Below are 16,134 nucleotides of genomic sequence, written 5' to 3'. Positions count from 1 at the left end.
ACGTGATCACATATATCTGCTTCTGGCTAAATATTAAATGTCAATCAAATTACATAAATTGTGTGACAGAGAAGAACAGGCAGTTGAATGGCTTCAAAGTAGAATTATTGACCATTGTCAGCCTGTGAATATGTTTATGAATCCACACACTACAGCTGTGAGAATACAGCTTTGAATACAGCTGTGATGTAACACAATAGGTCAAGAACAGTTAAAATTCTTAAAAACAACCAAAGACCACTGGTTCAAGGTCTGTCATCCACCATAGCCTCGTTTCCCAACCCGAATCCTTTGGGGCCAAAGTTTTTAGCGTAGCAAACTGGACAGGAAAAAAGAAAGGGGGAAAAAAATAGTCTAAGTTTAGTTGAATAAAAAGTACTTTTCTAAAGGCCTAATGGTAAGTGACTAAATCAGTGTTATTGGGGTCAGAACAACCTAAATGGAATATGATATCCACTGTGTGTGTGTGTGTGTGTGTGTGTGTGTGTGTGTGTGTGTGTGTGTGTGTGTGTGTGTGTGTGTGTGTGTGTGTGTGTGTGTGTGTGTGTGTGTGTGTGTGTGTGTGTGTGTGTGTGTGTGTGTGTGTGTGTGTGTGTGTGTGTGTGTGTGTGCGTGCGTGCGTGCGTGCGTGCGTGCGTGCGTGCGTGCGTGCGTGCGTGCGTGCGTGCGTGCGTGCGTGCGTGCGTGCGTGCGTGCGTGCGTGCGTGCATTTACCTTTACAGTACAGTTCTCCATCCTTGTCTGTGGCGGTGGTGGAGTCCAGGCTCTTGCCACACAAGGCACAGCGGAAACAGGTTTTATGCCAAGGCTGGGTGAGTAGTACACACACACACACACACACACACACACACACACACACACACACACACACACACACACACACACACACACACACACACACACACACACACACACACAAATAAATAAACATTTATTTATGTCCACTCAAAGGAGAGCATACAATGACTCAAATATTATAGGTGCAGTAAGGTTACTATCACAAAATCATGGCATATTTGTGCATATTTCTAGAATATTAGTGTTCAAAGTGGGGTGTCCAGGGTGAGGGGTTTCCAGGGGGTTCCCAGCAAAATTAGTTCATATTGCATAAAAAGTTTAACCGCTTTAATTATATACATCAACTATTTGAGATCTCAAATATTTGAGATCTCATCTCTGGTGTCTGCCGCCAAATACATTATACATTTGGGGGGTCCTTAACATGAAAACCTTTGAGAGCCATTGATATAGAATCTAGATAGATAGAACAGTGTTTGAGTGATGCTGATGATGCGGAGAGGATGTACACTTCAATCAAGTCATTCTTTATACATTGATGGCAAATCCATCCATACCTTCCCCGCTCCCATGATCTTTTCTGCTGCATAGACAGCCTTTGAACACCGGGGGCATCGGTCAGAACCACCCAGGTTCTGTGCAAACTTGCTGCTGGGATTCGATTTTGGGGTGGACGGACGTTCTGTGCGACTGCAAAAAGTAAGGGAAAAAGAAAAAGACGACAAGAGTGAATTTCCACAAGGTTTCATTACATAAAGAGTCATGCATTAGAGAAGTGGTTTTCAACCAGTGGTCCGGGGACCACCAGTGGTCCTTGAGGGGGTTCCAGGTGGTCCCCAGCTAAATGATGGAGAGTTGGTAACCAAATAGACCCTTATAGATCTTTAACTCTTGAGAGTGTAAAATGAAACCAAATGGACCTGTATTGTTAATAAACATCTGCATTACTTAATTTACACGAAGTCTATGCGGTTAGAGAATGTTGAATAAATCAATCAATGTTCCACATCAATACAGCATGGAATTGTGGACAAAATCTTATCCATTGATCCAAAATATTGTATTTAGGTTTTGGTTCTGAAAGGCTAACCCTCATCAAATGGTGGTTCGTGGCTCAAATGCCGAATAAACAATGGACCTTGATGTGAAAAGGGTTGAAAACCACTGCATTAGAGTGAAGACCTATAGCGTGAAAAGCAGACCTACTCCTGAGGCTGTATTTTGCCAGGCGGGTCAGAGCTCAGGGCCCCTGCTCCCTGCCCGTATCCATAGCCTTTGGGTCCATACTTCTTGCCGTAGCAGGATTTACAGTAGATTTCAGAGTCGTGTGCTGCAACCGTTGTGCTGTCCAGTCCTTTTCTGCAGGCCACTGGGAGTGGAGTAAATTACTGTATGTCATTAAGCACATTCCAGACAGCAATTCCTCAGTGTTCATGAAAACCTATCCAATCCATTTTTGTCATATTAATTTAGTTAAATAATATTCAGTATTTTGTGTGGGGGAAAAATGTTTGTCATGTTCTTTGAAGTGCTATGGTGTTAATTAAGGGAAGGAAGAAAAGAAAAAAGTGTTTGCAGTCGCTAACTTTTTATCAATCAACATTTCATTTGTTGAGTGTTACACTAAGTGTGCTGTACTTCTAATTCTATTTCTGGGAGAGGACATGCAGTTCAAAGATGAGTGCTCTTGTCAGATGGAAAAAAACAATCCCCCGGTATTGACTGACAGAGTGACTGACATTTATCCAATTAACATGCTGAGACTGAGATGTGCCATTTGTTTTGTTTGTTGAGAATAGCATACCCATTTAGGGGCTCTTGTAGCTCCCCATCTGAGGAGCTGGCTCAGCCCTGTCTGCCCTCACCATATAGTCTTGACCTTACAATGCTCCAGAGAGCAACATGAACTTGACAAAAGTCAAGGGGCTGCCACTTGACATGTCTAAGCACTGATGACCTCAGGTCCAAGGCATTGTGACTATATTCAAACCTATACTGTTGAGCCTATACAGTTTTATTATGCTCCATGTGAAAAGGGGAAATCTATAGATATACTGGTACATTTCCCGGTGAGGTGGTACAATTATACAGTCAAATCAAATTCATACAGTTTATCTATAGTTTATGCATACATTTCCCACGGTAAAGGGAAATACTAACAGCACCACATTGGACTGACATGCAATAAGGTTAAGCTGAAGATTCTTACTACAGATGAAGCAGGTCTTGTGGAAGCTTCTCCCATTACACTGGACCTCCTCTGCATGGTAAACTGTCTTCTCACAGGCTGAACACTTGGCACCACCGCCCCAGTTTGGCATCTTCTCAGTGGGAAAGAAATCTATACCTGTTGGTTTGAAGCAGAGAGTCTAATGTGCTCTTAACATCATTTAACAGGATAAAAAGTTTTAATCTCTAGTTTTTTGTTCTCAACATTTCAGGACCCGATTGCCTCTCTGGCCACCACTCCTGTTTCCATCCACCTCAGAGGTCACATATTCCAGGAACACATGTATGGCATTACTAACAGTAAGTCCAAAAAGAGCCAGCGAGTGTCCTCAACATCAACACTATCCTAAGAAAACCTTTCAACTACCGTAATCTGAGAAAGATTATAAAACAGAGAATAAGTGTAGTAGTTTAGAATAAAGTGAATACATGTAAACAAATGCAATAGTGCTTAAGCGATAGTTACATCCTTTTACTACATACTTTTCCTGGTAAGAAAGATTTAATTGAATCCCCCCCCGCCCACACACACTGCTAAATGCCTTATTGATATTAACAGTGCTGTTGGAAAATCAGATTTCATGTCTTAAAACAGTGGTTCTCAAAGTGGATTTCAGGGACTCTCTATACTATAGGTTCCTTTATTGGGGTCTAAACCAACCCTTACAAGTCTGTAACTTTGACAGTGTAATAAGTGTACACTGTCAAAGTTAAGGGAAGACCATAACATTGTGTGCCAAAGTTTGAGAACCACTGACTTAAAACATACCAGTTGAATTGTTAAACTTAAATTACTCATCGGTCCTACCTCAAGTCCAGTCCAGAATGCTCTGTTGTCTTGTTGCCAGACAGTATGGACTGGTCAGCAGCACTATTTAGGGCTACTTAAATACAACCATCTCCCCCATGATGTCCCATCACTGGAGCTCAGGGCGGGGCTCAAATGATACCAGCTTCCTAAAAATAACCTCTGACAATTGCATTAGCTCTCCGACCTGTCGTCACAGGACAAGGAATAGGCCACTACACATGAGAATGTACTGGAAGCTGTGCCGTGGTTCCGTACTTGTGTGCGGTAGTGTGTGTTTAACAGCATATTTAACTTTATAAACCATAGATATCTCATTGGCCGATGTTCCAGTTTTTTCCCAATAGTCAACCTGCAATGTAGATCATTTTAGCTAAATGTGCCTGTTATGACATGCCCAGAATAGGGACACTATAGGTTTCATGTGGTTATAAATTCACTAAATCTAGTACAGTCGAGTCAAATTTCCACATGGACCGAAAACATTCTGTTCAAATCTACAGGACCACACAGCAGTTCAGCCATGTGTTCAATCTCTGGAATAACGGTTTCAATTCAGACAATGGAAATTCTTGGGTGATGCCAACATCCTCATGACAGCTGCAGTGTAAGAGAAGCAGCACACGGCATGCTTCAGGAATACCTTAGAATGGAGTGGAGTTGATCTAGTCCAGGGGGTCCGGGACCCCTAGGGGGTCCTCAGAGTTACTACAGGGGGGGGCGCTATTATGTTTGTGTGATAGGATTTTTTTTATATTAACCACTTGAACCCCAACATCCCTATTCTGAGGGGAACATTAGCCGAAAATAGCAGATCTACAAGCTCACAACACCTCGCACTGCAAGGCGTTGTGAGCTGGTAGATCGGCTATTTTTAGCAAGGATGGTTTCTTGGGGTGTTAAGTGTTATAAACCGTCTGAAAATACACATTAACATGAATCCAACACAATGATAGTGTGGACTAACAAGTCTATGTAATCTATGAAAAAGTTGAATCTGCAACAATATACAATATGTAGTGGGGGGGTCCCTGCTTCATCTCTCTCAGCTAAGAGGTCCTTGACCTGAAAAACATTGAAGATCCCTGATCTAGTCTCACATGATCCGAGATCTCTGCCTACTGATGATGGGTGAAATCTTAAATTCACTGAATGGGATAAAACTAGGAAGCATTTCAGACATTTTAAAATAATAACAGCTTCACAGAACCAATACAAAGACTTTAGGGTGGTCCTTCATAATGGGATGGTATATCAAGATTGGTTTTCAATTTGCAGTGGACATACAGTATAATATTTGTTACCACTGCTTTTCTCTGACATCCAACCCCATTCATTAGTGGCCAAGGCCACGAAGTGGCAAATGGCCACTCATTGATATTGGACTTCATCATAACTATTATTATTCCGTCACTTTTTCTCTAGCGGCTAGACCGTGCAGTCGCTTTTTACGAAACTCGGCAGTATGGCAGAGGACCATGCCAAACGGCTAAAACGCGAAGCTCGCAACAATCGGCCAAAGGGTGGCGCTGTAGGAAGCCTTTGAAAAATGCCAACTTTGAACACGTAAAGCTCATGCTCTGTTTCAGGATCAGCAATGAAACCTGTATACACTTATGCGTCTCCTCATGCCGAACAACTTTTACACTCTGACTTTTGACCTCTGACCTTTATATTACTTCTCCCAGAATTTTGAATTATATGAAAAAATGTAAAAATCTATCTCCTCCTGGGATTTTCGCGTAACGTGCGCGTAACGTTTTTTACATGAACTTTGGACCAATACGGTCAAACTGTCTGGTCGGATTTCTTTCACAGTGAAAAATAATATTTGAATAATTCAATCGATATTATTCTTCGGCCTCTAAATCATACATGCAAAATTACACGTTCATGGCATTTGGCAAAGATGTAGAGGGTTAGTCAAAGTATCACTGAAACCAATTTTATTCCAATCGGCCAAAGGGGGGCGCTATACGAAGCGTTTGAAAATTCAAACTTTAAAGGGGCATAAGTCATGCCTCGTTTCGTTTGAAGACATGCAACTTGCTTACACGCATGCTTTGACTCAAGCGGAAGACATCTGTGTCTTTGTTAAGTAAGCGTCGCCCTTAGATTTTCCGACATTTTGAGCAGTTTGTAAAACGCTTAAACCCGCTTTTATTCTGGAATTTTCGCGTCACGTCCACAAAACTTTTTTTACATGAACTTTGGACCAATATTTAAAGATCTGTCAGATCTGATTAAAAAAAAAAATTGAAACATGCTTTTTTAATAATTCAATGAATATTGCAGTTTTATGCAAATTATTCTTCTGCCTCTAAATCATACATGCAAAGTAACATGTTCATGGCATTTGGCAAAGATGTAGAGTGTTAGTCCAAATATCACTAAAACCAATCTTACTCCAATTGGCCAAAGGGGGGCGCTATATCATTTTGAGCAGTTTGTGAAACGCTTAAACCCGCATGAAACATTCTACACACAATCTAAGGACCTTTATCTAATGTAACTATGAAGTGCACACACACAAATAATAATAATAATAAATATAGCTGCAAGCAGCGATAAAGTGGCCAAAGCCAAAAACACCTCAAATCATGAACACAGCCTGCAATGTTCGTGAAATCTTGCAAGCACATTCCCAATAGGTCAAGGAACAGATACCACCCTTCTTACATTGGCCTGTTATAGCGCCACCAGTCGGTCAACTTTTGCACAACACATTTTTGGAACAAAATGGACCAATCTTTGACGTCAGTAACGTCAAAGTGAGCACTGCCTGCTATCTTGACATGTTGTACTTTTATAGCCATTGTTTTCTGGCTTGAAGCGAGCCCACAATTGTTTCGAAGGAACAATATTTTCTAGTTTGATTTTGAAGTAATGACTTTGAGTTTCTTTATAAAGTAATGATGTTTGAGTGCATTCATTTATTGTTTCAAACCATGCAGGGGAAGCTCAGCCTCACACCTGAAGCCCATCTGACAATCAGCTGACAATCAGTACCAGCTCCCAGTTTGCAAGGCTCCTGATCTACAAGCTTCAATGGCAAGCTTGTATATCAGCAGATTTGTCGACTTTATTTTGTTTTAAGCTTGTAGATCGGCTGATTAGTTGATTTTTTTTGCCTGTGAACTGAATCTAATTGTTTGGTTTTCAGAAAAAACTACATTTCCCAGAATGCAGCAGCTAAGATGGTTGCTTGTTGGGCGTCGGCCGATTGAATCCATCTGAACAGTTTGAGCAAAACACTGCCGAGTTGAGGAGGCTGTGTGTGCTGCTCTGTTAACCGGTAAGACTGTTTGCTTGTGTTTTGTATGGTCTCTTTTACCGTTTTACTGTGTTATTTTGGTTCTATGGTTTACAGTGAGAATGGGTTTTATATTGTCAGGAGTGTGCAGTTGTGGATGATTGCCTGTGTCCACTATTGTTTGGGGTGTGGCCTCATCTCTTTCTTTAATGTAAGCATTTAACCAAAGAGATGTGAGTATTATTGCGACTGTTAGGTCGCAGTTACTATCAAAACCTCCACCGGCTGTCACTCTGTCCGTGTGACATCATACTTTTGCCCTATTCATATCTCCGCTACCATTGCCCCTATCCATGCCAAACTTTGCACACACTCCTTGGCTGCCTGATTTTTCACATGGCCCTCCAGCGCCACCATGAGGCCGATTCTTGCAACACATTTGTGAACACTGCTCCTACAGATTTTGGCCTAAAATCACGCAAATTGATTGTCAAATCACAACCTCCGTCCCTGATTTCACACATGCCCCTCTCTAGCGCCACCATCAGACAGATTTTTGCAAAACACATTTTTCAACACTGCTCCTACAGATATTGGCCTACAATCACGTGAATTGGATGGCAAATCACAACCTCTGTCCCTGATTTATCACATGCCCCTCTTCTAGCGCCACCATCAGACCGATTTTTGCAAAACACATTTTTCAACACTGCTCCTACAGATATTGGCCTACAATCACGTGAATTGGATGGCAAATCACAACCTCTGTCCCTGATTTATCACATGCCCCTCTTCTAGCGCCACCATCAGACCGATTTTTGCAAAACACATTTTTCAACACTGCTCCTACAGATTTTGGCCTAAAATCATGCAAATTGGATGGCAAATCACAACCTCCAAATCAGCAGATCTGTTGACTTTATTTTGTTTTAACCTTGTAGATCGGCTGATTAGTTGATTTTTTTTTTTTTTTTATCCAGGCCATGTTTTTTGCATGTGAACTGAATCTAACTGATGGCTTTGTTTGGTTTTCAGAAAAACTACATTTCCCAGAATGCAGCAGCTAAGATGGCTGCTTGTTGGCTGTCGGCTGATTGAATCCACCTGAAGAACAGTTGAAGCAAAACACTGCTGGTTGCATGATGTAGAGAGGAGAATGTGTGCTGCTCTGTTAACCAGTAAGACTATTTGCTTGTGTTTTGTATGATCTCTTTTACCGTTTTACTGTGTTATTTTTTCTGTGTTATATTTTCAAACCTGTGTCCCCCGCGGGGAAAGCCAGCATCTTAACCACTAGTCTAAAGGGGAATTTCCCTTGGCTGGGGGAGAGGGAGACATAAGCTCATCCGGCACAGACTCTGAGCCACTGCTGTTACATCTGTTCTGTAGAGTTACATCATTATTAATATTATAATATCTGTTCTGTAGAGTTACATCATTATTAATATTATAATTAAGGCTGGGACTTTAACTGATTAATTGCGATTAATTAATTACAGAAAATTAACGCGATTGAAAAAATTAACGCATTTTAATCGCACTTAGTTTTTGCACCACAGAACCTTCAGTTTCGGGCATACCGATCATAGCGATGCACCAACGAAGAAGAGACAACCAACGCAAAGGGAGAGTAGCCGATCAGAGGGCTTTGCTTGGCCCAGTGGATGCGAAATTTAGATTTCAAAAACTCACTTGTTGATTCATTCGTACAACAAAATGTGTTTTACTTGAAAAAAAAAGCTTCCCAGGTCAAATATTGATGTGCGATTAAAATGTGATTAATTGCGATTAATTAATCACAGAGCCTGTAATTAATTAGATTAAATATTTTAATCGCATCCCAGCCCTATGTTCTGTAGAGTTACATCATTATTAATATTATAATGTATGTTCTGTAGAGTTACATCATTATTAATATTATAATATCTGTTCTCTAGAGTTACTGTACATCATTATTGTTGACAGCAAGGTGAAAACACTGTTCATCCTAAACCAATTACAACATTGATTCATTTAACAGGTCTTTTACTGTATTCAAACTGAGCAGCTTAACATAACAAAGTATTGTTGTTTAAGGGGGTCATCCTATGTTCCCTGAGTTCTATGTCTCCTATTTACCAAAAGGGTTAGGAAGGGTTAGGTTTAGGGTCGTAAGCGGGTAACATAACCTGAGAAACATAAACCCCATGGAACATTGTATACATTTCTACATTAAAATGTTCAAATAGCTACTTCAAATAGCTATTTGTAATATTAGAGATAAAAGAGTTACTAGTATCACTATTAATATATCAGAGGTATTGAAGTAACAATATTGATATGATCAGAGCTAGTAATAATATTGATAACAGAGTATTAGTAGTAATATTGATATATATATGTCAGCTATCGTGTCGGAAATCAGGTTCAAAGGAAACCGGGTTCAAATCCATGGTAGAAGGGGAAAGTTACAATGCGCTGCTTTAAATGAACTGAGGATTTTACTGTGAAGAACGTTTACTGTTGCCTTATAGAGATCTTAAAACATTCATTGGGCTACAAAAATGGCCCCAGAAAACAATGGTTTAGTGATGAAAAGTGTCACTTTTCATCACATTCATGGGGCCATTTGTAGCCCCATGAATGTTTTTTTTTTGCAAAACAAATGCTTGCAATGGATTCAGCATCATGACAAACCCCTAGTTAGACCCCTCATATCCTACTTAAATAACCAGAAAAAAAAAATGTTTTCTGGGTATTTTCCTCCTGTATAGAAAGTCGATGGGAGACCGACTCTAGCAGGTGATAACATCAATTAAGCTACTTCTCAGAAAGGGTTATCATACCAAAATATAAACTAGAGACATGTAGGAAGAAGAAAATCCAAAAAATGGACGGTCACCTTGGGTGGTACCAACATTTGTATTAGCCCCTGTACTATAAATACACTCACTTCAAATTAAATAAAAAATGCTTTTCAGGATTCCAATTCTAAAATAGCAAAACATATTTCAGAATCCTAATTAAAATATAGGAAAGAAATAGCAGTTCTACAGCTCAAAACACACCAAAAAAACAACAACATCTGGGCCAAAGGGATTTGGTTCCCCTGGCATCACAGGGATCTCCATATATGGCAATAAAGGGGATTTATTTATAAAGGGGACATCACAGTGATTATATATTGGCATTCACAGATATGGGCTTAAAATTGATGACATCAGGGATCTCCATATATGGGCATAAAAGGGATTTGGTTCCCCTGGCATCACAGGGATTTCCATATAAAAGGGAATTGGTTCCCCTGACATCACAGTGATGTAGAGCATGAGAGTCAATCAACAAAAAAAGACAGACAGACAGACAGACAGTTCTGATAGTAAACTGCGACCTAAGGTTGCAATCAGTACAATTAGATAGTGTACATAAAACAACAATATGACCAATGAAGATGCTGCCCCCTCCTTCACTTAGTGCGGCCCACATGTTAGTATTGGGATACTGATAGGCCTATACCAGTAAGACGCTTAAGGGTGAAAAGCGGTGAGGTCACGCCATCTGTCTGTCTTGGCCATCTGTCTTGGTCATCTGTCTTGGCCATATGGATTCTGTTAGTGTGGTTCTCCTAACAGGGCATCATCTGGGATACAATCCCCTTTTGCCCATATATGGAGATCCCTAACAGAATCCCTTTTATGCCCACATGGGTTGCAACCTATAGATTTCATATACTGTATAAGAGAGAGAGAGAGAGAGAGAGAGAGAAAATCACAGTATTGAGCTTAACGTTGACATGAAACTTACAAAATCACAGTATTGAGCTTAACATGACATGAAACTTAGTCAGGATCACAGTACTTGCTTAACCACATTGACATGTAACTTAATCAGACAATCATAAGTATTTGAGCTTAGCCAGACTGATTGTGCAAAGGTGGAGGCTGGGGTGGAGGAGGAAGCAAGCAGCAAATGATTCCGAAGCTCCGGAACCAAGCATTGGTAGAGCAAGCAAGCTCTATTTAAAGGAGCCTTCCCTATTGAGAGATTTGATTGGAGTATGGCAGTCATGTGACATAATGACCAGCAGATATGTTAATGAGGTATGAGAACAGAGCTGACTGACATTGACTACAGCTGAGCAGCAACTTGACTCCCATGCCCTGCATAAACTTGCGCTACACTTCATTTTAGGCAGGAACATTCACGTTAAGAAGATTTAACCATTTATTGCATAAATTGAATACAGTCAAGCAGATTTAACCATTTATTGCATAAATGGGATACAGTTAAACTTGGCGTTTGAAGGGCTCCGCGTTCGGAGATGCTCCCTGAATTTTGTGCAGGCTTTTCTGAGCATGCTAAGCAAAATCAGGGAACGCAAACAATACCCCCCAAAACTAAAGAGCTTGCTCTCTGTCTTGGCAGGGCTCGGCCATACCAGAGAGCGCTTTAAACCTACTCTGTACCTACTCTGTGTAGCTGCGAAACTTCGCCTATTCTTGAATGATTAGCCTATTTTAAGAAGCAGATGTTCTTAACGAAAGGCTGCGCAAGCAGGGAAGCTCTCCTGCTGACCTTGAATTTAATATACATAAGTTTAAATATAACAGTTATTTAATATAACTTAAACTATATTAAGAAGCAGATGTTCTTAAAGAAAAGGCCGTACGAGCCGGGAAGCTCCCCTGCTGGCCTTGGATTAATTTAATTGCATGATTGATAATTATTTGTATTTTATATTTACTTTTACTTTTATATTTACTTTACTTGCCGAGTTGTGCCCCAGCCCTTAAAGGGGTAGCGAGCTGTTTGAGGTTACCCACCATGCTAGGTAGACGTAACCCTGCAATTGGAAGTTGATATTAACAGCTGCGATAGCCGTGCCAACCACCTTTGAGCAATTAATTAGCCAACCGTCTCCTCACTTAATGCCGCTCATTGCTTTGAGCAACAAGAATGACCTCCTTCCTGGCGAGTAACATTCATAGCTGCTGAGGATCAGCGTCCATAACTTCCGAGTTGGAGCCGGCCCAGTTGTATGCGTAGAGAGATGTACAGGTGTGGAGCCACCCCCGCTGCAGGAAGCATCTCTGGTAGCCATCCTTCCAAGGTCAGATACAGCTTGCCTCGCAAGAGGCCACGCAGATACCATGAAATGGAGGATAAAAAGAAGTATTAGTTGAGAACGTAGACTGGATTGCCTTGTTGCACTACCCGGCTGAATATTAATTAACTCATACCATCATAAGGTGCTGCAGAGACTTGAATATACTTAGAATCATCTTGAGCCTTGTTGCAACGATCATCATTACTATAATTATAATTATTATCATCCACAACCATGCAATCTATATAATACATCTGACTTATCAGCCATATAATTATGCCTTTAGATGAAGATGCAGTTTGATTAACGAATGACCTGCCTTTCATGGCTTCGGGAGGAGGTCCAGGTGAGCATCCTCGATCCAGAATCCTCGATCATCCCATTCCCGACACATGGATGTCGCTCATGAAACAGGCAGGCAGCCACTCCCGTCTGCCGAATCTGTAGCGTGCAAGCAGGCGGGTCAGCAGGGGGCGGGCGTGCAGCAGGCAGGCGGGCGGGCGTGCAGCAGGCGGGCAGGCAGCGTGCAGCAGGCGGGCAGGCAGCGTGCAGCAGGCGGGCAGGCAGCGTGCAGGCAGGCAGGAGTACAGGCAGCATGCAGGCAGGCGGGCTCATGGTTGCAGCAGAAGTAGCGTTAGCTGAAGCTGTAGTAGCAATGCCCTCTGCAGTGCCGACCGGCTCCTGACTGGCCTCATGGTATTATACAGTAGTGGACGAGACTATAAAGATAAACATGTTAGCAGAAAGCACGCAGCAGCTGCAGCACAATGCTGCAATGAAATGCTGCAGCAGCTCCAGCATGAAGCTGAAAAGTTAAACATGATGTTAGCAGCAGACATGTAGCAGCCTCAGCAAGAAGCTATAAAGAAAAACACAATTTAGCAGAACATGTAGCAGCTTTAGCTTGAAGCTGCAATGATAAAACCTGATGCCGTAGCAGTGCTGGGCATGCCGCAGCTCCGGCATGGAGCTGTAATGATAACATGATAAGCAACCGACATGTATCAGCTTTAGCATGAGTTGTAAAGTTAAACATGATGTCAGCATTAACTAGCAGTAGCATTAGCTGTAATTATTAGCAGTTATGCTAGCAGGCAGCAGCAGGTTGAGTGGAGCTAGCAATAGCTGAAATTATAGGACACATGATAGTATCTGACTGAAGCAGCAGCAACAAGCCATTAGCACAATTATGTGATTATTGTAGCATCCGAGATAGCAGCACAACAAGAAAGAAGCCTGGAAATGAAACGTGTTGTTAGCAACAGACATGTAGCAGCTTTAGCATGAGCATAAGTTGAGCATACCGAGAAATGGTAGAGTCAAAGCAACAGCCAGCCTGCAGTAAATAGTTTTTACACCGAAGAGCCTTTCAGTGTGCAAAATTACAGAACAAGTGTTTAACGCTGTTCCGAACAACGTTCAGCATGTACTGGCTGTGCATAGATACAATAATCAACTCAGTTTATCCATTTCACATGGCCACTTAAGTGTTATCATGCTAGCGTTTGTAGCACAAGACATGACATCCCTGAGAATTACTAGCGTTAGCCGCTAACATAAGCATTTAGCAGTGAACAAGCTTTTCACATGGCTATCCCAGTGCTGCCATGCTAGCGTTGTAGCATGAGACTATAGCTGTATTCCAATCCGAAGGGTTCGCACTTTGAAGTGCGCATTTGAAGGGCTATGACGTCACTGGGCCGTGCCATGTGTAGGGCTTGTCCTGTGAAGTGCACTCCACAGTGCCTGTGGAATGGGACAGCGCTACCAAGTGCATAGCCGAGAACTTCTGGTTGCAAAAATCATTTCTCCGCCATTTTTTCCTCCGCGGTGCTTTTAAACTACGTATTTTACCTTCTTAAACGCCCAAACTGATTTTTTTGAGAGGCGGAATTAACTTTTAAGACAATTTAGGATATTTTTTATTTTTTGGGGGGGTCATAATTCACCTAATAATTCACAGCTATTTTGACGTTCGAGGATAATTGAGAACCAGCATCACTCGAACCGAGGCGGGCAGTGAGAGTCATGTCATCCGTCCAAGGCATTCGATTTTCGGCTTGGGATGAGCGTTGCATGTCCTGTTGCTTACCTGCTCTACAAGCTCACAACGCGGTGCAAAGCGACGCGTTGTGAGCTTGTAGATCTGCTGTTTTCACTAGTTTGGATCCAGGGCAAACTAATTTCTTTTTTGGGTCACGTACAGGCTAAAAAGTTTGGGAAACACTGGCTATAGACCTATACATGATTGTGATATGATGTATTGTGGCTACAACTTTCAGACAACCCGTTTCAAATAGTTTTCTGTTGATTAGATATTAAAGAAACTTCTGTTTTTGGTTTTGTCATAATTAAAGGTCTGACAGTCACATAACTGTATGATGAGATTGTTCTGAAGCACAAGACCATTAAATAAAATAACAGTTTATTAACACGCTCTATTACAATTCACACTGTAACTGTAACATGTATCATGATATTCATATTATGCTTAATGTAAAAGCGGCATCGGAATTAACATCATTTCAGGTCATTTATTTGACAGAGAGAAATATGAAAAGCCCGACCTTCGTTTAAATGATTCGTATAAGGCTTATTGTGTGATATGTTTGTGGTTGAAAGTGTGTTTTCCCTGCCTCTCTGTGAACAGACTCAGGGAATCACATCACCGTAATCTGATCATTAATAGCAGCAATTAAGCAATACAAGCCCCAAAATAAAAACGCAACATTTCATATCATGGTCAGGCATAATTCATAGTAAATCATAAAGCAAACATTCAAATTGCTTCAACGCATAGTGTAATTCTTTTTAAGGAAATATGACAAAGATCTGAAGCTTTATTTAGTTATTAGAGTGAAGACTGAATGCCGAGTTCTAACCCACAGATATTACACTAGGATACATATAGGCGAATAGACCTATTTGATCAAATGGACCCCAATACAGTATTTTCTCATTCTGAAGTGTATAGGCCTATAACCAAGCAGAAACTGCGTTCTGTTTCCCGACATGGAAGGTTTATAGATTCTATTGACATTCTAGCCAAGCCCTTTAGCACATGACATAACTACTATGCTGTTCTTTTATGTTTCATACCGTTGCATTATAGCAGGTTGATGATCACCCGCAACATCGCGGATGACCAATCTAAATCCATTGCTTTCAGCTGCCACAGCATATAGTAAGCTTACGTTTGTGAGAGAATAAAACATTTCCACTAAATGTCATTTAGCTATTACAGTTCTGAGCCTCTGTTTTGTATATTACAGAGCAGTGGAGAATAAAGCAAAAATAATTGTTCCCCCCGTTTATTTATTTATAGCCTCTAATGCGAATTTAGGACTAAATCACAAATTGTCAAATGCTATTAGCCTACTGTTTCACGTAGCCTATTCATAACATCTGTAATTAAGGGAAATACTCTATATTCCCGATTTGATGTTGCCATAGCCTAGTAGGCCTACTCTCTATCCATTTCTATTTTCAGTTCATTCTGATGTTTGATTATATTCTGAATTGGTTCCTCGTTTATTAGAGGACACGTTCACACGTTGTTATAATAGTTAGTTAGTATAATAGTTATAATAATTTTAAACAACACTCAAATACCAAACCTGGTGCTCGAAGTTCTTTGCCACGGGAACTCAGTGGTAGTTAGATTGTTTATTTAATTGGAAATAACATAACGCACATATACAATACACTGGACAATCTGGATTAATAACGGTATGCTCAATAGAATATGCAATGAATGGTATAAACTATAAAACTTAGTAGGCTATACAATGACTAGTTCGTCATGTTAGTGTTACTTGAAAACATTCAATCAATGCTGGAATATTCCTCTCACTCAAACCTCTCTCTCAAAGGTTCCTGAGTAAATAGGGAGAGCTTCCTAGGATCTCCTTTTAGTAGAACTGTACCATCACGCAACTGTACCTTTCCCATGCAACCTTC

General features: G+C 40.9%; 1 protein-coding gene across 1 annotated transcript; it reads right to left on the bottom strand.

Moving 5' to 3' along the window:
• Positions 1-245: 245 nt before the first annotated feature.
• Positions 246-3,119, bottom strand: csrp3 (cysteine and glycine-rich protein 3 (cardiac LIM protein); the record flags this gene model as incomplete). The annotated part of the gene is made up of 5 exons (XM_080730280.1): positions 246-319; positions 715-808; positions 1,356-1,488; positions 2,005-2,167; positions 3,008-3,119. 5 exons carry the CDS (start codon positions 3,117-3,119, stop codon positions 246-248), a joined length of 576 nt encoding a protein of 191 aa, XP_080586406.1.
• Between the last annotated feature and the right edge of the window lie 13,015 nt (positions 3,120-16,134).

Source organism: Nannobrachium achirus (assembly GCF_963921795.1).
Source record: "Nannobrachium achirus genome assembly, chromosome: 7".
In the NCBI taxonomy this organism is placed as follows: Eukaryota; Metazoa; Chordata; class Actinopteri; order Myctophiformes; family Myctophidae; genus Nannobrachium; species Nannobrachium achirus.
The sequence above is the reverse complement of the archived record's forward strand: the minus strand, read 5'-3'. Positions and strand labels throughout refer to the sequence as shown.